Source organism: Populus trichocarpa, chromosome 6 (assembly GCF_000002775.5).
Source record: "Populus trichocarpa isolate Nisqually-1 chromosome 6, P.trichocarpa_v4.1, whole genome shotgun sequence".
In the NCBI taxonomy this organism is placed as follows: domain Eukaryota; kingdom Viridiplantae; phylum Streptophyta; class Magnoliopsida; order Malpighiales; family Salicaceae; genus Populus; species Populus trichocarpa.
In genome coordinates, this window is record NC_037290.2 from 1,525,071 (window position 1) to 1,548,811 (window position 23,741).

At 35.6% G+C, this 23,741-nt stretch overlaps 2 protein-coding genes, 1 long non-coding RNA gene and 1 pseudogene across 5 annotated transcripts in view; 1 reads left to right on the top strand and 3 right to left on the bottom strand.

Annotated features, from left to right (window-relative positions):
* The window catches only part of LOC127905445 (uncharacterized), a 35,619-nt gene extending 12,474 nt beyond the window's left edge, over window positions 1-23,145 (top strand). Inside the window, exons 3-4 of the long non-coding RNA XR_008059440.1 lie at window positions 10,532-10,956; window positions 22,997-23,145. This is a non-coding gene — a long non-coding RNA (uncharacterized LOC127905445). The remainder of the gene's footprint in view (window positions 1-10,531; window positions 10,957-22,996) is intronic.
* On the bottom strand, window positions 9,143-23,118 carry LOC18099782 (7-deoxyloganetin glucosyltransferase). Of its 2 annotated transcripts, XM_024603871.2 has the most exons (3): window positions 22,602-23,118; window positions 21,871-22,199; window positions 9,143-9,824 (listed from the first exon to the last, which is right to left on the bottom strand). In XM_024603871.2, the coding sequence occupies exons 1-3, from the start codon at window positions 23,116-23,118 to the stop codon at window positions 9,222-9,224; spliced, it is 1,449 nt and encodes a 482-aa protein (XP_024459639.2). In that variant the 3' UTR covers window positions 9,143-9,221. The 2 variants fall into 2 exon arrangements, with proteins under 2 accessions (XP_024459639.2, XP_006380939.2); XM_006380877.3 differs by lacking the exons at window positions 21,871-22,199; window positions 22,602-23,118 and adding an exon at window positions 10,562-11,387 and having other exon boundaries at window positions 9,143-10,153.
* The window catches only part of LOC7479613 (7-deoxyloganetin glucosyltransferase), a 30,473-nt gene continuing 19,447 nt past the window's right edge, over window positions 12,716-23,741 (bottom strand). Inside the window, exon 3 of one of the 2 annotated variants that reach the window (XR_008059438.1) lies at window positions 12,716-12,927. The gene's annotated coding sequence lies outside the window, so the exon portion shown is untranslated. The other variant, XR_008059439.1, reaches the window with a different exon arrangement.
* LOC18099781 (7-deoxyloganetin glucosyltransferase-like) lies at window positions 13,313-15,062 on the bottom strand (annotated as a pseudogene).

Genomic DNA, 23,741 nt, shown 5'->3' on the forward strand with positions numbered 1-23,741 from the left:
TACAGCACACACAATGAAAGGCATTGTGTTTTTGTTATTTATTTTATTTTACTCATATTTTAAACTTTAATTCTTTGTCTCGGTTCGAACTTAATTATATAGAATAAAAGTTTGATGATGAAATTAAAAACTTATAAAAAAATACACTGTTGAAATCCAAGGTATAAGAGGATGAGCAGTAATGAACATCGAAAATTGCTAAAGGAAAACCTTGGCTCTTTTAGTTTTTACTATAATAAAATAAAATTATAATAATTTCTCAATCTGCAGCCATTTAAAGGGAGTGAATCTAAAAGTAAATTGATGAAAATATTGTCTGTCGAGCAAAGAGCAGCTACACAGCTAGTTCTTGATATAAATTAAAACTACGTTTTTTTTTTTTTATAAATTTAATAAAACATTGACTAGATTGCTTAGGTCGCAAATTCTCATCAAATCACTCAAGTTTCATCGATCAACTTCTTCAACCATTCAAAACCAAACTAAGCTAGGGCTGAACTCCAAGTTAACGGATCATAGAATGAAACCACTGAGTTAAGATTTTATAACTATGCTGTCTATTATAAAAGAAACGAAGGAGGACAGATCAATTTCGGGCGGGTTTCAGAAAGCGGTGCAAACCGTGCTTCTTTGATGTGGGTTTCGTGTAGTTCTTCCCTGATGAGTTAACCACTTTCTCTACCCCGCTTATTCCCTTTCAACATACCCCGAATCTAGCCTAAAATCCGATCTTTCTTCTCTTGTGATTTTTTCTACTTTCTTGACTTTATAAAAATGTATTCTCTCAAAGTTTTTTTTTATTATTTTTTTCAAGAATCAGGGCTGTCAATTATTAACTTTGCAAGAGGCTGTGTCAAATATTAATTTAATTTTTTTTTAAATTAAAAACAAGACACGGCACTGGGTGGTTGAACGTATATGTCAAGATTGTCAAATTCATGAATGAGATGCGACGGAACACTGTTCTTCCAGTCTTTTATGATGTGAAACAAAGAAAGACAGATGATCGAACGGAGTTTATATAATTGTAGTGGTTAAGAATGTAGAAATTGTCATTTCGTCTTGGAAAAGAATATTAAAAATAAAATAATTAAAAAAATAAAAAAATAAAAATAAAAATTTAAATTAACCTAAATTAACATGTCAAACCCACAATATAAATAATAATATTAAAATAACCTTATAGAAAGTAAATAAAAAAATATCACAAAATCTAATTTTCAATCAATCTAATATTAAATAGTAAAATTAAAAAAATATATTAAAAAATAATATAAAAATAACCTGAGCAAATCTAAGTTAAAGTAAATTGTAAAAGTAATATAAGTTAACTTGTTAAACTTGCAATCCAAATTATTAAATTGAGATAATTTTAAAAATTAATTGAAATAAATTATAAAACTTAATTTTTAATTAATTTATTATTAAAAAACAAAATTAAAAAAAAAATGGATGGTTATAGACATTTGCATAGTTAGTGACATACTTTTGGTTAGGATGACTATGAAGATAGTGCGGCTTGATTTTCATGACTGCTACCTCCATGATAAATGTTGTCATGGGGTCAATTTTTCGCTCTCGAAAACAGATCTCGCGCGGCAGTCTAGTCCCGCTAGACTCAGCCTTTCCCTCGCCTATTCACTCGTGTTTTGCCTACGACTAGTTTGTCCCACAAACCCAAGAGATCCCCACACTCTTTCAACGTCACAAGCAAGCAGAATAACACTAATGAATATGAACAGAATCAACACAGCAGATTACATGAACAAGTCCCAACCTTTTCATTAACTTAACTAAAGGATTACACAAAGTCCATCTTGTGTGCTATGCACATTTCCGTTCTCTGCTGCCTACCAGCATATTGCATGCTACACATTTACAGCCTATCTATTTACAAGATAATGGAAGTTACAAGTATAAACTACCCCTAACTCCCTGCACAGCTGGAGCACCCATTATCCCATGTTCTGCCAACTTCTTCCCCACATAAGAAACTGTCGCAACTGCCGATAACTGCTCCCAGAACTGCTGCAACTGCATTGACATGTTCTTTCACAAACCAACTACCCACTGCCAGCAATAGGAGAGGAATGGCTATTCTCTCTCTCTCTCTCTCTCTCTCTCTCTCTCTCTTCAATTGATGATGATGCAAGGCTACAATTGCTTAAAGTCTTCTGTAGAGGGACTTGATAGAATGATAATGGTGATGATATCGTCGAAAATGGAGGTTAAAGATAAGAGATATCAAGGGAGGAAGTTTCAGCTTTAGAGAGAGAAAGACAAGGTGAGGATTTCTTATGGGAGAAAGATAGGAAAAGATGAATAGTATTTTTATAGGATTTATCTCTCCACCTTTCATTTTCTCACCAAAGACAATTATGATGGCTAGGGTTTTGGATGAAAGAGATGGTAAATAATATTTACTGTTTGTTAGGAATCCAATGGTGGCCTCATCTCCTTTTGTTCTAGATCTTTTTCACTATTTATATTATTAACAAATAATCTAAAACGCATGGGGAATGTACTTTCCCCATGTATTTTTTTTTTCCTGTTTTGGTTTTTATTTTTTTGCCATTTTCTCATTTATTTTTGTTTTTTTTATTTTTTCTTTCTTTCTTTTGTTTATTTTTTTTTTTCCCCACATTGTTTTTCGTTCCCCCCCCCATATTTCTTTGGGTTTTGCATGTTTTTTTTCTTTTTTTTTCCCAAGATTGTTTTCTTCTTTTGTTTTTTTATTTTTTTTAAACTATGATTTTTTTTAATATTAAACTGGTTGAGAATTTAGTAATGCAATTTTTTTCTTTAAAACATTATGGATTACTACAATATTTCCCTACATGGTTTTTTTTTATGATTTTTTTTCTTTTTTTCCCAAATAGTCTTTGTCGATTTTATTTTTTTTATATTGAGCTGATTGAGAATTTTGCTTCGTAGATTTTTCTTTAAAACACCGTGAATTGTTACAATGTTTCCCCACATGGTTTTTGTTTTGCTACAGTGTTTCCCCATATTTTTTAAAAAATTATTTTTGTCTAATTTGTTTTTAATATTGAGCTGGTTGAGAATTTAGCTTTAACTTTCTTCACATGTTTTTCTTTCCATTTTTTTTTCATTTTGTTTTTGCTTTTTTTTTTTTCCAAAATTGTCTTTTTTTTTTTTACATTTTTGTGTGTTTTTTTTTTCATAATTGTTTTTGTTGATTGTTTTTTTAATATGGAGCTGGTTGACAATTTAGCTTTGTAGTTTTTCTTTAAAACATTGTGGATTGCTACAGTGTTTCCCCACATGCTTTTTTTTCTTTTCTTATGATTTTTTTTCCAGAATTGTCTTTGTCGATTGTTTTTTCCATATTGAGCTGGTTGAGAATTTAGCTTCGTAGTTTTTTTTCTTTAAAACACTATGGATTGCTACAGTGTTTCCTCACATGATTTTTTTTATGATTTTTTTTAAAATTATCTTTATCAATTTTATTATTTTTAATATTGAGCTGGTTGAAAATTACAACTATATGTTTCCTCATGAAACACTATAGATTGCTACAGTGTTTCCCTGCATGATTTTTTTTCCTTTTGTTTTTTATGATTGTTTCCAAAATTTTCTTTGTTGATTTTATTTTTTAAAATATTAAGCTGGTTAAGAATTTAGCTTTGTAGTTTTTTTCATGAAAATATTGTGGATTGCAGCAGTTTTTCTCCATATAATGTTTTTTATTTTTTCTACAAACCCACGACAATACACAAGCATGCCATAAGCCTGCGGCATCGCGCGGACATGACATCTAGTACATATAACTAAAGGGTGTGGGGAAATCACTGTTCCCCCACACCCAAAAGCACTGTGGATTACAACAGTAATCCACAGTGCTTTCCTCTTCTTCTTTTTTTTGCTAACTTTTCCCTTTTTTCTTTTTTTTTTCGTTTTTTTTTCTTTTTTTTCAAAATTATTTTTTTTTCAACCTTTCTATTTTTTTTTAATATTGAGCTGGTTAAAAATTACAGTTACAATATGTGAGGAAAGCACTCTAACTTTCCTCGAAAATTATTGTTGATTGCTACAATGTTTTTTCCCACATGGTTTTTTTCTGTTTTTGTTATGTTTTTCCCTAAAATTATCTTTGTCAATTTTATTTTTTAAATATTAAGCTGGTTAAGAATTGCAATTACAAGTAAATACAAGTTTTTCCTCACAAAACACTATGAATTAATACAGTTTTTCCTCACATGGTTTTTTTCCAATTTTTTTCGTGTGTTTTTTTGTGATATTTTTTTCCAAAATTATCTTCGTCGATTTTTTTTTTAATATTGAGTTAGTTAGAATTTAACTTTGTAATAAAGCTTAATCATGTAGGGAAAGCATTGTAGCTTTGCTCATAAAACATTGTGGATTGCTACAGTGTCTCTCCGCATGGTTTTTTTTTGTTATAATTTTTTTCAAATTATCTTTTTCAATTTTATTTTTTTAATATTGAGTTGTTTGTGAATTACAATTACAAGTCATTACAAATAAGGCTAAATCATGTGGGGAAGCACTGTAGCTTTCATCACAAAACACTGTGAATTGCTATAGTGTTTCCAACATGATTTTTTTTCCTTTTTTTGCTATTTGTTTTGTTATTTTTTTTCTAAAATTATCTCTGTCGATTTTTTTTTAATATTGAGCTGATTAAGAATTTAGCTTTGTAATTTTTTTCTTTAAAACACTATGAATTGTTGTAGTGTTTTCCCATGTGATTTTTTTTATGATTTTTTCCAAAATTATCTTTGTCGATTTTTTTTTTTTAATATTGAGTTGGTTAAGAATTATAATTACAATAAAGCTAAATCATATGAGGAAAGCGTTGTAGTTTTTCTCACAAAACACTGTGGATTGCTACAATCTTTCTCTAAATGGTTTTTTATTTTATTTTATTGGGAAAAGCGCTATAGTTTTCCTCACAAAACATTGTCAATTGCTACAATGTTTTTTCTCATGGGTTTTTTTCCTTCCAAAATTATCTTTGTTGGGTTTTTTTTAATATTAAGTTGGTAGAGAATTTATCTTTGTAATTTTTTTTTCTTTTTATTAAGTGAAAAGCTAAATCATGTGGCGAAAGCACTATATCTTTTCTCCCAAAACACTATAGATTGCTACAAATCATTTTGTGCAGTCTCTAAGTTTTTGATCACCAACACAACTTTTTTTTTCGTCATGAAATATTTGCTCTATCATACCTTCAATTTCTATTACTTATCTAGCGCTGGTTCACAATTATAACACTATCAAGTGCATTTGTTTTATAAGCCCGCGCAGCGCGCGGGCATGTCATCTCGTGCACTTTTATAACGCGTTCAGTCAAGTCCATCGGATGGTTCCCAGAAAGAGGAGCCTAGAAGGCTAGAAAGGTAGGTAAGCTGCTTCTGGCAAGTTATTCCCAGATGCTGCAATTGCTTAAAGTCTTATGTAGAGATGGTAAATAATATTTACTGTTTGTTAGGAATCCAATGTTGGCCTCATCTCCTTTTGTTCTAGATCTTTATCACTATTTATATGCAATTTTATTTTTTCCTCTCAATTGCTTTGTCCCTTCATTTATTTATTTTATGCTTTGGTTTCTTTGTACTATTTTTTTTATATATATTTTAAATTGATTTGAAAAAAATAGTATTAACATCGACTCAATGAAAAAAATTAAACAATAATTTTAAAATAAGTGTATTAATAACTAGATATGTTGAAAGTAAATTTTGAATTTTTTTAAAAAAACATTGTAAATTATGACAACGATGTAAATACGTCAAAATTTTTTGTTTTTTGAATTTCTATTGTTTTTTTACTATATTTGGATTTTTTGGAAAAATATTTTAAAAAGAAGGTAAAAAACAAATTATGACATATTAAAGGTTTTATAATGAAAAATAATGGTAATTACGATATCCACACGTGAACATGGAATTATTATTTTTTTTTATGACAAAAGCACCTCCTTCAAGAACTTGTCTAAATTCATGAATGAAGAAGAACTACTTGGACCAGTGGCTTCCTCTGCTAATATTTTCCACTCCATGGCTTTGTTCTTTAGTTCCCTACCTTTCACTCCTTCAATCAACCCTCGCACAAGGATTTCAACTTTATCTCAAAACAGAACATTAATTTTTATCCAGCCCATAATAAAGTATTAGTTTTAAAATTAAGAACTAATCATCCCACCTAGAACAAAGCATTAGTTTTTAAACCAAGAACTAATCATTCAGCCTAGAACATGACAACAATCTGATATCAAATATTAATACAATTGAATAATAAAAATCTATTTTGGTGTTTTAACAATTCTAAATAGCGCAGAATTAATAAGGGCCGAGCGCCTATCTTACGTCTAAGCTCTATGTATAGAATCTTGTCTCAATATTCCCTCAACAATCTCTCCTGTAATTTTAACAGCACAATGTTAAATGTCTCAATATTCCCTTGCATTAATTTGATTTTTTGCAAATAAGTCGATACATAAACAATTATTATATAATACCATTCTTTTATCTTTTTGGTTGAAAATACCAAAAAGAAAAGGATATGTTTTCTACTTAAAATCCTTAAAACCCAATTACTTATTAATCATCCCATTATTAAATTCATTACAATTATACCCTTTTCAAATATCAATTTATTCAAACAAACTCATCCCTCCTATTTCTTCAATTGATGTTTCATTTTAGGTAGGGGTATGTTTTTCTTTCCAATTAACCACAATTTCCTCGTCAATCCAACAATCAACTCTTCATTGTAACACTACAAACATTAACACAAGTAAAATTCACTTTAATTCTATCAATTTCTCAAAAGCATTAAATTCTTAAAACATCAAAATTCATATTTATCATGCAGAAATATACAGAAATATGATCAATCATCTAAACTATGAACCACATCTTTAGTTATACATGAATGATGAATATATCCATTGAATCCGAGATCCTCTTTTTATTCAGGCAAGTTTTAATTCAGATTTTCATGCTTTACCTTTCTCTTCTGTATTTCAGACTATATGTTTCTTCTTTTTTTGGGGCTAGTTCGCCATCAACTTGTCGGCACCAGCTATTTTAATATATCCTATCTTGCAAACTTGTCTAAATTCATGAATGATGAGCCTATTGGACCTGTGGCCTCCCTGCTAATTTTTTTTCCAATCCATGGCTTGGCTCTTTATTTTCTTACCTTTTCTTTCTTTGCTTCCATCAACTCTCTCGCAAGTTTGTCCACATTTTCTCTCTTGACATTGCTCTAAATCTTCATTCCAATTCCCCACCTCGCATGTGTTTGTTTTGTTGATCACCGAAGGATGGCCAACAAAGCCTAGGCATGCCAGAAGAAATGCTCTCAATTGTTGAACCCCGTCAACAATGTGTTACAGAACCTCCAATCTGTTGATGTTTAAGAACATCTTCTTGTGGACACCAACCAGATATAAAGCCCTTCTCTTTAGTTTCTTCAGTGAATTATGGTGACACTATTGAGGAGTCGCCATTGATCATCATGTCAGACCTTATTATCCATAGAAATGGGCGACCACTTTTATCAATTCCCATTCCAAATTCAAAGAGCCGCTGCTTTGTAGCGTCCGCTAAGATGCCAAAATTCACATAAATTACTGAGTTGGGCGTCTTGGAGTCCGGCCATTAATTGGAGGCACTCGGCTTCTTCTTTCCATAGATTACATCCAATTGAATTCAAATCATCTTCTTGCATTTCATTGAGAAGTAATAGAAGTGAACCCATCTTGTAGGCATGAGGAAACATAGAGTGAAGGACTTCTCTTGCTCCGAAGCATCAAAAGTAAGGAAAGTCCCTTCAGAAGCTCTCTCTGCACATTCCAAGCACAAGTTAAACAAGCAATCATTTGGATCTGTTGCCCGAACAAAACTTGGAAGATCCCTTAACCTTATGTCTTTCATTCCTGGAATATTACATTCGAGGTGTTGTTTGATAATACTGTTTAAATACAATACACTATAACTTGGAACTTGATTGAGGTGTGAAATTACAAATAATAAAACTTTATAAAAGAGTTAAACAAAAAAACTAAGAAATTTTAAGAATAAAGACCAAATTGGAAACACCAATACACGATAAAAAATTAAACATGTAAAATTTTTTAACGTCTTTTTTTACATTAAAAAAATAATAAATGTAAATAAAAAAAACTTATGCACGCATCAAATCAAATAAATCATGAACCATTTTTTAAATAAATTATACAAAAAAGTCGTGAACGATAAATAAAAACGTAATTCAAAAAATTTGAGAGACCAATATAGCGTGTAAGTTTTTACCAACATAGTTACCGATAAAAATATACCGACAGTACAATTCATCCATGAATATACTGACAGAATTTGTTTGTCGGTATATATTAATAAAATTATAGATGATATTATAGTAGGATTCAGAAAGACAAATCGTACAGTGACGTGATATTAATACCGATAGAATTGCCGATGGAGTCACCATTGGAATAATTTCGTCGCTAAATCCATATATTTAATATATGACCTGGCGCTCGACTCTCCTCTTTCCCTCTTCCATTTCTACTTCTTCCTTGTAAAATTTTTCTCTGCAACAAAATAGCTAGCCCCACCCCCTCAATCTCAACACAACTCAACCTCCCACAACTTTTCTAGCCACTATAGCACTCGGTTTGTCAGCATTCGTGTTCTAATTAAAAATTTATTGAGGATTCTCCACCTTATGTAAGCAAATCTACCTTCTTCTTCTTTTTTTAATTTGAACACAATTTTAAAATGTTAATTTTTTTGCATATGTTTATAGTATATGTATTTTGTTTAGGTGTTTACTTGTTTTATTATTTTTTCTCAAACAAACTTGTTGTATGAATTTATGATTTATACATGTTATAGTTTGTTTTGGATTTTATAAAATTGTATTTGTTTGTAAATTATTGAAATTTATGTTGAATTACTGACTTGGATGTTTTGTGATGAAATAAATAATGACTTGTTTAACGAGTCCATTTTATATTTTATCAATTTCATTTCTAAGTTGTAATTTCCATAAATATTGTAATTTAAAATAATTGAATTACAATATTTTTAGTGTTAATAATTGAATTCCACATGGAATTAAATCTTTAAAAGTAATACAAAATAAATCATAGGCAAACTCATTTGACTTACGATTCCATTCCAAAGAGGAGAAATTTAAAATAATACATTATTTGTGTCGAGAGTTTATCATTCTAACTTCAAAAGCACTCCCTTCACCAACTCGTCTAAATTCATGGATGATGAGCCACTTGGACCAGCGGCTTCCTCTGCTAATATTTTCCACTGCATGACCTTTTTCTTTACCTCCCTGCCTTTCTCTCCTTCCATCAACTCTCGCACAAGCTTCTCCACTTTATCTCTTTCCGCATTGCTATCAATCTCCATTCCAACGCCCCACTCATTGCAAGTGTACCTACAGTTTGTTTGTTGATCACCAAAGAACGGCAAACAAAGCATGGGCACCCCAGAAGAAATGCTCTCAGCTGTTGAATTCCATCCACTATGTGTTAGGAAACCTCCTATTGATGGGTGGTTGAGAACTTCCTCTTGTGGACACCAGCTAGAAATAAATCCTCTGTCTTTAGCCTCGTCAGTAAATTCTGGTGGCAATATGGCGGAGTCGCCTGTGACCATGTCAGGCCTTATTATCCATAAAAATGGGTGACCACTTTTTGCAAGTCCCATTCCCAATTCAATCAGCTGCTGCTTTGTAGCGACGGCTATGCTACCAAAGTTCACATAAATTACTGAGTTTGGTTTCTTGGAATCAAGCCATTGGAGACACTCAACCTCTTCTTTCCATAGATTATATCCAATAGAATCTAGATCATCTTCTTTCATTTGATTGAGAAGTAATTGAAGTGGACCGATCGTGTAGACACGAGGAAACATTGAGTATAGAGCACTCAAGACTTCTTTCTCCAAAGCATCAAAAGTATGGAAAATCACTGCAGAACCTTCAGATGCTCTCTCAGCACATTCCATGCAGAAGTTGAAATGGTAATCATCTGGATCAGTTGTACGAAGAAAACTTGGAAGATCCCTTAACCGTATATCTTTCATTCCTGGAATCCAGTCTAGTACTTGATCCAAATAGCCATTTGTTAAAAAGCTCTCGTCTGCGAACAAAATTTAAATGCATATGTAGCTTACCAGTTATGGGCTAGTAAATGAAGACAACAGCAGAAGAGGAATTAGCGTAAAATCAGAAGAGAAGAAAGGTTCCCTAGCTTGAACTCAAATTTCAGGTTACGCAGCCGAAGGGCTACGTACCCTGGAATTATAACCACGGATCTGGTACATGTACTGACTATACCATGATCTAGCATAAACTACCAGGATATTTTACCATTCAATCAGAAAGTTTTAGTCCATAAGAACTCAGTTCATGTAGCAATCTATTTATTTCCATGGATGACGGCTACGATGATGCAGCACATGAACTACTAGGATATTTATCTAATGCCCAAATGAAATAAAAGAAAATCATAATGAAGTGTCATTTCAATTCCAATTCTTGTTCTTACCTTTTAATGGAAACAGTCCTCTTTCTTTGAGCTCTTTATATTGCTTAAGCCCCATGAAAGTGCAAGCAGAGATAGAAAAGAACAAGGCAACAGGAATTCCATGCCTCTCAGCAGCAGTGATGGCAGCTGGCACAAATCCATCAGATACAATGCAAGTCACTTGAGGAACATCAGCAGATGCTGTATGATTGAGCTTGGCAAGCAATTCATTAAATGGAGCTAGCAAGTTCTTCTTGCAAGCCTCCAAAATTGCTTGTGTATCTTGGGTAGCATTCTCATCTGAAGGAGGGAGGCCATCTGGGATAGATTCGAATCGAAAGTCGGGCAAGCCATTCAGGGAATAAGGACCTCTAGATTTAAGCATGCGTCTGTGGTTGAACTCTGTGTTCACAAAGGTTATGCGAAAACCTCGGTAATGCAGTAGTTTTGCTAGTTTAAGCATTGCCTTTACATGGCTTTGAGCTGGACAGGGAATACATATTACATGAGGCTTGTCAGCTAAGATTTTGCGAAACATGTCTCTAGCTCTTTCCTTCTTTCTCTAACTCTTTCTTTAGGGTAATTGTTTTGCCACTATATATCGTCGGTCAAAGTGAAGCTCACACTTTACAATATGGATACATTTTCTTATCAACAAGACTCTATATATAAAATAGCAGCCAAGTAGAGGTACAATATGATTTTATATTCTCTTTTAATTTTAGTCTAATTAAAATCATTATTCTAGACTGATGCCGGCCGGCCATGGAATTTATTGGCTTTTGTATCAGTTGATAACGGGAGAATTTTCGTGGTTGTCTGAATGTCAGGCTGCCGTACGTCACAAACGTTTGACATTAGAAAGGCATGATAAAAATAGTCATTAATTTATCATCTTCATGTATGCCATTAATCATTTTCTTGAAGCTGACAAATGCTAAACAAATTTGTTTTCAATTCTAGATCAAAGAAACCATCGGAGATAGTATAGACAATATTGTTTTTGGTTTGGATTATTATTATCATCCCTTTTTCTATAATAAAAACTTGAAATTCATCATCAAACTTCACAAAATCTTTATAAGATTCATCTAATTTAGAAAATATTAATTTATCTACATTCATATATATAATTGCTATATTCTGTATCTAAATACCATAAAATTTTTGTAATTTTTCTTATTACATGACAAGAAATCAATAAAGATATTTCATCTTTTTTCTCCATAAAATTAGATTTTCTACATCATTCTTTAAATTTGTGATATCCCATAAATGATAGTTAAGTTATTCAACCTTTGACTTGTTAGGCGAGACTTTTCATGAAATGAAGCGTGGCGTGTAGTGATTGTAAGGGATTCAGTCAGCTGGAACCCAAATTCATTGAACCATTTGGACGTAAATATGATATGGCCAACAAAGCAATCATTAGTTCCTCTTGCGGACTTTGACACGAAGTATGGCCAACAAAGCATAGGCACACCCGAAGAAATGCTCTCAATTGTTGAACCCCGTCCACTATGTGTTAGGAAACCTCCTATTGATGGGTGGTTGAGGACTTCATCTTGCGGACACCAACTACAAATAAAGCTTCTTTCCTTGGTTTCTTCAGTGAATTCTGGAGGTAATTTCGTGGTGTCAAATAACTATGTCAATCCAATAGCTTAAACTGTTAGGTGAGGTTTTAAGATATGATTTATATTATTTTCCAACACACCCCCTCAAGTGAAAGCCCTTTGGACTTGAAATTTACACAGGCCCACATTACCTTGTGTTTAATTTTTATCAAATAAATAGGGATGGTGAGATTCGAACTCATGATCGCTTGGTCATCAAGGCTCTGATACTATGTCAAATAATCATCTCAACCCAATAACTTAAGTTGTTAGGTAAGGTTTCAAAATATAATTTATATTATTCTCCAACACGCGGAATCACCAGTGACCATATCAGGCCTTATTATCCATAAAAATGGATGGCCACTTCTAGCAAGTCCCATGCCAAATTCAACGAGCTGTTCCTTCGTAACGGTTGTTATGCTACCAAAATTCACATATATTACTGACTTGGGTTTGTTGGAATCAAGCCATTGGAGACACTCAACTTCTTTTCAACAGTAATTAACATCAAAAATTGCTAAAGGAAAACCTTGGCTCTTTTAGTTTTTACTATAATAAAATAAAATTATAATAATTTCTCAATCTTCAGCCATTTAAAGGGGGTGAATCTACAAAGTAAATTGATGAAAATATTGTCTGTCGAGCAAAGAGCAGCTACACAGCTAGTTCTTGATATGTTTTCACAACTCATATACGAGTTTACCTCAACAATATATTGCTCCCTGTATTGTACCGTGATCTCATTGGTTCTGCCTTTCCTCTCCTCCCCTATTAATGTAATTTCTTTTGAGGGCTTTCAGCCCCTTTCTTCACACGAAAAGGTGAAAATAATAATAATAAAAAAAGCACTTCATTACAATGAAACCACCATGTCACCTTGAGAACAATACATTCTGTAAAGATATCAAAGGCTCTAGTCCTACCACATGTCAAAAGATTAGAGAATGAAATGGTTAGAATGTGTTAGTAGTTGTTAGTCTTGTTTGTCAGTTAAGAGAATTAGTTAGTGTTGTTTAGTGAAGAATAGATAACGTGAATAAGCTTCTTACTGTAGCAATATATAAACTGATATCAAGTAAGGGAATCCTTCTCTGCTTTTCTTCATCTCTCTATAGTATTTCTTTTTATGTGTAAATCTTACAATCCTAACACATTCGTCTTCAGCTTTAACTGTCTTTAGTTTAGCATGCTGTATTATTTTTTCACGACAAAAGCACTTCCTTCACCAATTTGTCTAAATTCATAGACGATGAACCACTTGGACCATTGGCCTCCTCTGCTAGTTTTTTCCACTCCATGGCTTTCTTCTTCATGCTCTTACCTTTCTCTCCCTCCATCAACTCTCTCACAAGCTTCTCCACTTTATCTCTTTTGACATTGTTATCAATCGCCATTCCAATTCCCCACTCAGAGCATGTGTACCTACAGTTTGTTTGCTGATCACCAAAGAATGGCCAACAAAGCATAGGCACACCAGAAGAAATGCTCTCAATTGTTGAACCCCATCCACTATGTGTTAGGAAACCTCCTATTGATGGGTGGTTGGGGACTTCCTCTTGCGGACACCAACTACAAATAAAGCTTCTTTCCTTGGTTTCTTCAGTGAATTCTGGAGGCAATATCGCGGAGTCGCCAGTGACCATATCAGGCCTTATTATCCATAAAAATGGATGGCCACTTTTAGCAAGTCCCATGCCAAATCCAACGAGCTGTTCCTTCCTAACGGGTGTTATGCTACCAAAATTCACATATATCACTGACTTGGGTTTGTTGGAATCAAGCCATTGGAGACACTCAACTTCTTCTTTCCAAAGATTGCATCCAATAGAACTTAGATATACTTCTTGTATTTGATTGAGAAGCAATTGAAGTGGACCGATTGTATAGACTCGAGGAAACATAGAGTAAAGGGCATTCAGAACTTCTTGCTCCAAAACATCAAAAGTATGGAAAATAACTGCAGAACCTTCAGAAGCCCGCCCAGTACATTCCAAGCAGTTTTTAAACATAAAATCATTTGGATCTGTTGTACGAACAAAACTTGGAAGGTCTCTTAGCCTTATATCTCTCATTCCTGGGATCCAATCTACAACTTTGTCCAAGTAGCCAATAGTTAAAAAGCTCTCATCTGCAACAAAAAAAAATAAAATTGAATTCATATATTAGCTTTTTGATAAAAGGTAATGCTACGTAAATGAATAAAAATGACCTTTTCCCTTGTTCACGGACCATCCAATGAACTAGTAGAAAATCTTAATCAAAATATATATAGTTACATTTTTTTTTTCCTTGCTCATACCTTTCAGTGGTGTAAGACCTTTTTCTCGGAGTGCTTGAAATTGTTTAAATCCCATGAAGCTGGAAGCAGAGATGGTGAAGAACAAAGCAATCGGAATTTGGCGCAGCATCGATAGCGACGGGCATGAAACCATCAGAGACGATGCAAGTCACTGGGGGCACATTAGAAGATGCTGAATCATTAAGCTTGTCAAGCAGGTCATTAAACGGAGCTAATAAGTTCTTCTTGGCAGCCTCACAAAGTGCAGCGACATCTTGGGTTTCATTCTCATTTGAAGGAGGGAGGCCATCTGGAATGGATTCAAACCGAAAATCGGGCAAGCCATTCATGGCATCAGGACCTCTAGATTTAAGCAAACGTTTATGATTAAACTCTGTGTTGACAAAGGTTATGTGAAAACCTTTGTAATGTAGTAATTTTGATAGCTTAAGCATTGACTTAATGTGGCTCTGAGCTGGGCTGGGAATGCAAACTGCATGAGGCTTGTCAGCTAAAATATTAAAAATCATCTCTCTAATTCTTTGTTTCTTACTTTCTTTCTGTATTTGCTCTATGTATTGCCTACACAATATAGAGATTCTGTCCCTATATAGAGCAATGCTACAATTTTTGTACGTGTATACACACAACGAAAGGTAAGGGTGTTTTTATAAGGAAAAGTTGGAACTCAGATTGAGTTTTTTTAATTTTTTTTATTTAAAATGATATTGTTTTCTAAAATAAATAAATTAAAAGAACGTTTTTTTATATATATAAATTTAATAAAACATTGACTAGATTGCTTAGGTCGCAAATTCTCATCAAATCACTCAAGTTTCATCGATCAACATATTCAACCATTCAAAACCAAGCTTAGCTAGGGGCTGAACTCCAAGTTAACGCATCATAGAATGAAACAACTGAGTAAAGATTTTATAACTTATGCTGTCTATTATAAAAGAACGAAGATCTTCTTCCTAGAAGCGAAGAGAGGTTCAGTGTGTCCAATCATCACACCTTCAACATCTCAAGGTTTTTTTTTTTTTATCAAGAATCAAGGCTGTCAATTATTATCTTTGTAAGAGATTATAATTAGTGTTTGAGAGTATAATAGTAGTTGTTTTTAAAAATATTTTTTGTTTAGAAATATATCAAAATAATTTTTTTTATTTTTTAAAAATCATTTAAATAAAATTTGAAATTTTTTTCGAGTCTCATTTTACCTTGACCAAAGATTTCTCAGTCAATCCTATTTAATAATATATGAAATATATTTTTTAATTCACCTAAGATGATGATTCATCTCTTGATCACTCAAGTGCTTAAGTACCTTCATGTAGTTCATGATATACTCAATGTTTGCTTTTTCATTATATTGATTAAGATAACATGTAACATGATTAAAGTGTAACATTTACTATATAAGATAATTTAGTGATATTAAATCTAGAAATCACTTCCACAATTATCACATGAGCTTTTCTATAAATATATGTGATCTCTTCATATAAAATTCTCATATAGGTTAGTTCAGTGTACATGTCTTATAACAAGTATCTACATATTAGTTTTAAATATTTTTTATACCTCAACTTGTAAGTTCAATTACTTCATTTCATAAATGAAATAATATAATAGATATCAATCTTACGATTTTAATGAATGTCTAGTATTTAAAAGAATATCGACCATAAACATTTTAGGAACAACATTTTGATGCAATAAAAATTCTATAATTATAATAACATTTTAGAAATATTTTAGGAAGAAGTTTGATCAATCAACTTCTTCAACAATTCAGAACCAAACTTAGCCCCGGCTGAACTCCGAGTTAACAGGTCATCGAATAAAACCACTGAGTTAAGATTTTATAACTATGCTGTCCATTATAAAGGAAAGGAGGAGGACAGATCAATTTCTTCTTCGTAGAAGCGAAGAGAGGTTCCTTGTGTCCAATCACAACACCATCAACATCTCAAGTTTTTTTTTTTTTTTTGTCAAGAATCAGGGCTGTCAATTATTATCCTTGCAGGAGATTGTGCTGATTCACCTTTGCTGCTTGGACGTATTTGTCGAGATTGTACTCAGATTCATGAATGAGATGCGACCTCACACTGTTTTTCCAGTCTATTATGGCGTGAAACAATCAAAGACAAATTAATGATCAAACGGAGTTTATACAATTGCATTTGATGAGAACGTAGAAATTGCCATTTCATCTTGGCAAAGTCATAAAGGCATGAATATTCTCACCAAAATTGTCATTTCATCTGGGTTGAAATCACGGAAAAAATATTGAACTGATGATTGCTTGGTATTAAATATTTTCCCCAAGGACAAAACATCATATTTACGTTCAATGAATTTGGGATGAGTATGAAGATAGTGCGGATTGATTTACTTCGACGAATCATGTAGTTTCCTTAATATTTTTGTTATGCTAATTTTCTAATTATTTTTTTTATTTTACAAAAAAATATATTCAATGCGGTAACTTGCAAAAACACTCGTCGTATTGCTCCTTCGTAAGTTAGAGGGACGGAGCAAGTGTCATAGAAAATAAATGATTTAATATGGGCCAAAGGTTTTATGATTTCTGGGCTATAATGGATCTAAGCTAAGGGACCATATGTGGACTATCTGTCAAATTAATTTCTTGAATCTTCGGCCTATTTTTGTTCCGTAATTGATCTGAAAGGGCTGGAGGATCCAAACAAGTGTTTGTTATAGTGGTAAATATTATTTTTTTATTTAGAAATATATTAAAATAATATATATATATTTTTAAATTTATTTTTAACATGAATATATTAAAATGATTTTAAAAAATATAAAAAAATATAAAAAACATAGCAGATATGCTTATTGAAAAAACATCAGAACATGTCATGGACCTCAAAACAAGACAAAGACAACAGAAGAAACAACTTATCTCCAATCAAATAATAATTCCAGATTTCTAGAATTTATATTTTTTCATGGCAAAAGCACTGCCTTCACCAACTCGTCTAAATTCATGGATGATGAGCCACTTGGACCCGCAGCTTCCTCTGCTAATTTTCTCCACTCCATGACTTTTTTCTTTACCTCCCTGCCTTTCTCTCCTTCCATCAACTCTCGCACAAGCTTCTCCACTTTATCTCTTTCCGCATTGCTATCAATCTCCATTCCAACGCCCCACTCATTGCAAGTGTACCTACAGTTTGTTTGTTGATCACCAAAGAACGGCAAACAAAGCATGGGCACCCCAGAAGAAATGCTCTCAGCTGTTGAATTCCATCCACTATGTGTTAGGAAACCTCCTATTGATGGGTGGTTGAGAACTTCCTCTTGTGGACACCAGCTAGAAATAAATCCTCTGTCTTTAGTCTCGTCAGTAAATTCTGGTGGCAATATGGCGGAGTCGCCTGTGACCATGTCAGGCCTTATTATCCATAAAAATGGGTGACCACTTTTTGCAAGTCCCATTCCCAATTCAATCAGCTGCTGCTTTGTAGCGACCGCTACGCTACCAAAATTCACATAAAGTACGGAGTTTGGTTTCTTGGAATCAAGCCATTGGAGACACTGTTGGGGTTTCCGGCACCCCCATGCGCGGACCGGGGGTGTACTGATAGTTGCTCAAATGGAGGGCTAAGCACACTGACACAATATTTTACGTGGTTCGGCAAAACCGCCTACATCCACGGGAGAGTCCATATTATTAGAGATATATAAAGAAAGGATTACAACACATATGGAGGAGGAGGATCACTTCACTCAAACTCAACTCCCATTGCTCCCACACTGCTGCACAAGGCAACAGGCTGCTGCCCTTGGCAGCCCCTCACTTTCTCTCTTGTTCTCTCACGTTCTCTTCTCTACACTCTCTCTTTGCTCTCAAATAATTGCCTCTTTTATAGGCAAATATGATCAACATTGGTGGGACAATGAAGCCTTAAAACATGCCACCATTTGTGGCATTAATGGAGCAACCACTTGCTTAGTGGTGGGGTATTGCCACCAAATGGCAATATCCTAACAATCACCCCCTTTGCCATTTGTGTGGGCAATTGTCCTCTTGCTTCTTCAGCACAAGCTTGCATTCTGCAGCTCTTCCAAGCTTCCATTCTGAGAGCGTCTTCAACACAACATTCCCCTTCGAGCGTATCAACCATGCTCGGTCCGGAATGATTTTTCAAGCCTTACACCAAGGCTTGCAACACCCCCTTAAACGGATATTCCAAGTGCGACAGTCATTATCTGAGTATCTCAGTGTGATCACAAGCTCACCACTCTTCCAAGAGTCTACTCATCCAGGAGTTGCGCCTGCCCTCTGTTCCACCCTAGAAACCACGCCTTACTTCTCCGTGAGTCTCTCGCTCTTAGTCGTAAGAGTCCAGGTAGCTCTCCACCTTTAACCATGGGGGCAGCCCATTAAAGGTTGATCCATATCTGTCTTCATACTCTGAGTATTACAATGCCATTACCGAGCTCACCACCTTGACAAGAGTCAACTCGTTCCCGGAACCTGCGCATGCCCTCTGCTTCTTCATAGCAGCCGCGTCTTAGTGCTCCACAAGTCATCCACTTATTGTCCAAGGCAAATGTCTTCTAGCTCATTGATCTTTAGCATGGGAGCAATATCCATGAAAGTCAATCCTGCATTTGTCTTCATACTCATCATAGCCACTTCATTGGCTACACACCTGTCCACTCATATCTAGCCATTACATTGGCTCTGGGGTTGTTCTGAACTGGGCTCATATCGTGGCCCACACACCTTCTCCTTAGGTGTCTCCGCTCGTTGTCATACGGCGGTCTGAAATGGGGCTCCTATCATGGCCTTCACACCTTCTCTAAGGCGTCTTCGCCCGTTGTCATGGGGCGGTCTGATCTTGGGCTCATATCAAGGCCTTCACACCTTCTCTCTAAGGTGTCTTCACCTTTCATAGGTGGTCGCATCCTCCTTCAACTGAGATGCTTCAAAGTGGCTCCAAAAGTCTCTACCACCATGTGCACTTATGGGAGAGATTACTGCCACTGACTACATAGAAAGAGAAAGTTGCGGTATACTCCTCGCAATCCTCCACCTCAATTTCTATGTTTGGAGCTTCTGTGCCTTTCTGCTTGACAGCTCCACCTACACCAACTCTCTTTGATGTCTTCGCCTTTCATCATAGGCGGTCGCCTTTTATCACAGGCATTTGCACCCCCTCAATTAGGTGCCTCTGCAACAGCTCTCTTTCCATCCTTGCATGCATTGGAAAGGTCTTCGCCTGTTGTCTTCATCAAGAGCATAAGAGACTTCTTGTTGTACAAACTTTAACAGTCTCTGCTCTGAGCTTCATCTGGGAACACTTCTTCTCCTTGCACCTGTTGTCTCATTACAGTACCTCGTTGGATCCTACGGGTACCTCTGCACAATCTCCGTGTGCCCTCGTGCAATTTCTGTTCTTCAGATTTCTCCCTATTCCTTGCTTATGTTTGACAGCAGCTCATCCTGTCACAACACCTGTCCAAGTCAAAAATAGGGTGCCAATCTTTATCCCCTTGCTGTATTTCTCTTCCATTATCAGGGTCTTCATCAATTCTCCCTTCGAGAAATCACAGTCACCGAATCTAACTTCTTTTGAGAAATCACCACTTCATCAGATCCTTGATCATACGGAACCCAACTGTTCCCTTGTGCCGTCATCCTGCTAGTCTTCAACCGTTTCATTACAAACTGCTATATATACGAAAATAGTACCGTATGGATAATCCTTCCACTAAGCAAGTTCCCAGGAAAGATTGGAGGGGTCACACTGGTCCCGCTTAAAACCCAACCTCCTAGACAGAACTTCTTAGGCCATATCTATCCATCGTACTGTCTTTCCGTATATACAACCATTTGCTAGCTTTGTTGCGGCTTTCCTTTACAAGTGATCTGGGGTATCCCGGTTTTATACCTGATTTCTCAACATCTGGCGAGACTACCAGTTCTTAGATTTGTCAAGATTGGTCTTCATCAATTTCCACTCTTCACCTCAAATTATCCACATGATCGGGTGTACAGAGTGTCCCAATATTGCCTTCCCTCAAGGCAGTTAAATTTCTCTCCACTTAGCAGTTCAGCACATGTAATTGGGTAAACATGTGTGACATGTTCTTCTTCATCTCCATCGACCACCATGATGACCATCAGATGCCTCCTGATCGGGCAATCTCTTTCGTTAATTCACCACCGCCATTTTTGGTCTCAAATCTCAACGATCGGACCGTACCATTGCATCCGGAACGATCAAATTAGCTGGAAACAAGTCTGAAATCGTCCAAATCGCACTTCAGACGGCTAAGATTTGATCAAAACAATTCTGGCCTGATGAGCGGCTCAGATTCAATCTCATATCCGGTTGCACGTAGGATCAGCTACATTGGATCCTGTCCCTCGGCTCGCGGCTCGGCTCCAATTCGGCTCGGTTCACTCGGCTCGGCTTGGCTCGCGGCTGATGATGTGGCAGGTGGGTCCCACTGTGCTGACGTGTCTGCTGACTGGACGCTGACATGGTGATTGTGCATGCTGACATCTCCGTTACATCATGCTGATGTCATTATGGGCCATGCTACTGTACATGATGATGTCACAATTACATCATGCTAATGTCATCCCTGGCATGTCTACTATTCACGCTGACATCACTTTTACGTCATGCTGATGTCATTCATATCCGGGTCAGTCACATGGGTGGGGTCAACTGGTATTCGGGTCGGGTCAACTCATCCGGGCGAAGAAGATGCGTGGGGCGCGTCTGGGCGCGTGGGCAGACGCCTTGCCGGAGAGTGATGGAGAGTGCGGCCATGTCCGACGTCCGATTTTGACGCCGTTTTCACCAGTGGCTTCGTCTCTTCCTCCTCTACACAGTGGTATGGTCAAAACACAATTTTGACAACTTTCATTTTTGAGCAAAAATCAAACACCCCTTTAAACCATGTGCTCTGATACCAATTGTTGGGGTTTCCGGCACCCCCATGCGCGGACCGGGGGTGTACTGATAGTTGCTCAAATGGAGGGCTAAGCACACTGACACAATATTTTACGTGGTTCGGCAAAACCGCCTACATCCACGGGAGAGTCCATATTATTAGAGATATATAAAGAAAGGATTACAACACATATGGAGGAGGAGGATCACTTCACTCAAACTCAACTCCCATTGCTCTCACACTGCTGCACAAGGCAGCAGGCTGCTGCCCTTGGCAGCCCCTCACTTTCTCTCTTGTTCTCTCACGTTCTCTTCTCTACACTCTCTTTTTGCTCTCAAATAATTACCTCTTTTATAGGCAAATATGGTCAACATTGGTGGGACAATGAAGCCTTAAAACATGCCACCATTTGTGGCATTAATGGAGCAACCACTTTCTTAGTGGTGGGGTATTGCCACCAAATGGCAATATCCTAACAGACACTCAACCTCTTCTTTCCATAGATTATATCCAATAGAATCTAGATCATCTTCTTTCATTTGATTGAGAAGTAATTGAAGTGGACCGATCGTGTAGACACGAGGAAACATTGAGTAAAGAGCACTCAAGACTTCTTTCTCCAAAGCATCAAAAGTATGGAAAATCACTGCAGAACCTTCAGATGCTCTCTCAGCACATTCCATGCAGAAGTTGAAACCATAATCATCTGGATCTGTTGTGCGAAGAAAACTTGGAAGATCCCTCAATCGTATATCTTTCATTCCTGGAATCCAGTCTAGTACTTGATCCAAATAGCCATTTGTTAAAAAGCTCTCGTCTGCGAACGAAAATTAAATGCATATGTAGCTTACCAGTTATGGGCTAGTAAATTAATGAAAACAACAGCAGAAGAAGAACGAGCGTAAAATCAGAAGAGAAGAAAGGTTCCCTAGCTTGAAATCAAATTTCAGGTTACGCAGCCGAAGGTCTGCTCTGGAATTATAACCACGGATCTGGTACATGTACTATGCCATGATCTAGCATAAACTACCAGGATATTGTACCATTCAAATATAAATTTTTAGTCCATATGAACTCGGTTCATGTACTTATCTATTTATTTCCACAGATGACGGCTACGATGATGCTGCACATGAACTACTAGGATATTTATCTAATACCCAAATGAAATAAAAGAAAATCGTGTTGTCATTTCAATTCAAATTCATCTTGTTCTTACCTTTTAATGGAAACAGTCCTCTTTCTTTGAGCTCTTTATATTGCTTAAACCCCATGAAACTGCAAGCAGAGATAGAAAAGAACAAGGCAACAGGAATTCCATGCCTCTGAGCAGCAGTGATGGCAGCTGGCACAAATCCATCAGATACAATGCAAGTCACTTGAGGACCATCAGAAGATGCTGTATCATTGAGCTTGGCAAGCAGTTCATTAAATGGAGCTAGCAAGTTCTTCTTGCAAGCCTCAAAAATTGCTTGTACATCTTGGGTAGCTTTCTCATCTGAAGGAGGGAGGCCATCTGGGATAGATTCGAACCGAAAGTCGGGCAAGCCATTCAGGGAATCAGGACCTCTAGATTTAAGCAACCGTCTGTGGTTGAACTCTGTGTTCACAAAGGTTATGCGAAAACCTCGGTAATGCAGTAGTTTTGCTAGTTTAAGCATTGCCTTTACATGGCTTTGAGCTGGACAGGGAATACAGATTACATGAGGCTTGTCAGCTAAGATTTTGCGAAACATGTCTCTAGCTCTTTCCTTCTTTCTCTAACTCTTTCTTTAGAGTAATTGTTTTGCTACTGTCGTCTGTCAAAGTGAAGCTCACACTTTACACACGGTACATTTTCTTATCAACAAGACTATATAAAATAGCAGCCCTATAGAGGTACAGTATGGATTTTATCTTCTCTTTTAATTTTAATGTAATTAAATCATTATTCTAGACTGATGCGGGCCATGGAAATTATTGGCCTATATATCAGTACTTTGATAACGGGAAAAATTTTGTGGTTGTCTATGAATGTCAGGCTGCCGTCTGTCTAAAGTGTTTACTATACAAATGGAGCGGTAATCATACAGATTGGAGTGAGTGAGATGTGAGGAGGATATGCCTTCACAAACTTGAGAAGGAGTTGTTATTCAAGAAAGACCTGCCATCATTTTCTTTTGATGTAGAATTTTTAATTTATCAAAATTAAACCCAAATTCATTGAACCATTTGGACGTAATTATGATGTTTTGTCCTTCGGGAAAATTAAGACTAAGCAATCATTAGTTCAATACATACATATACAGACAGGCACACACTTCTCTGTCAGAGAGTTAAGCACATGAAAAAATATGTTAGTGCAATAAAAATATATACA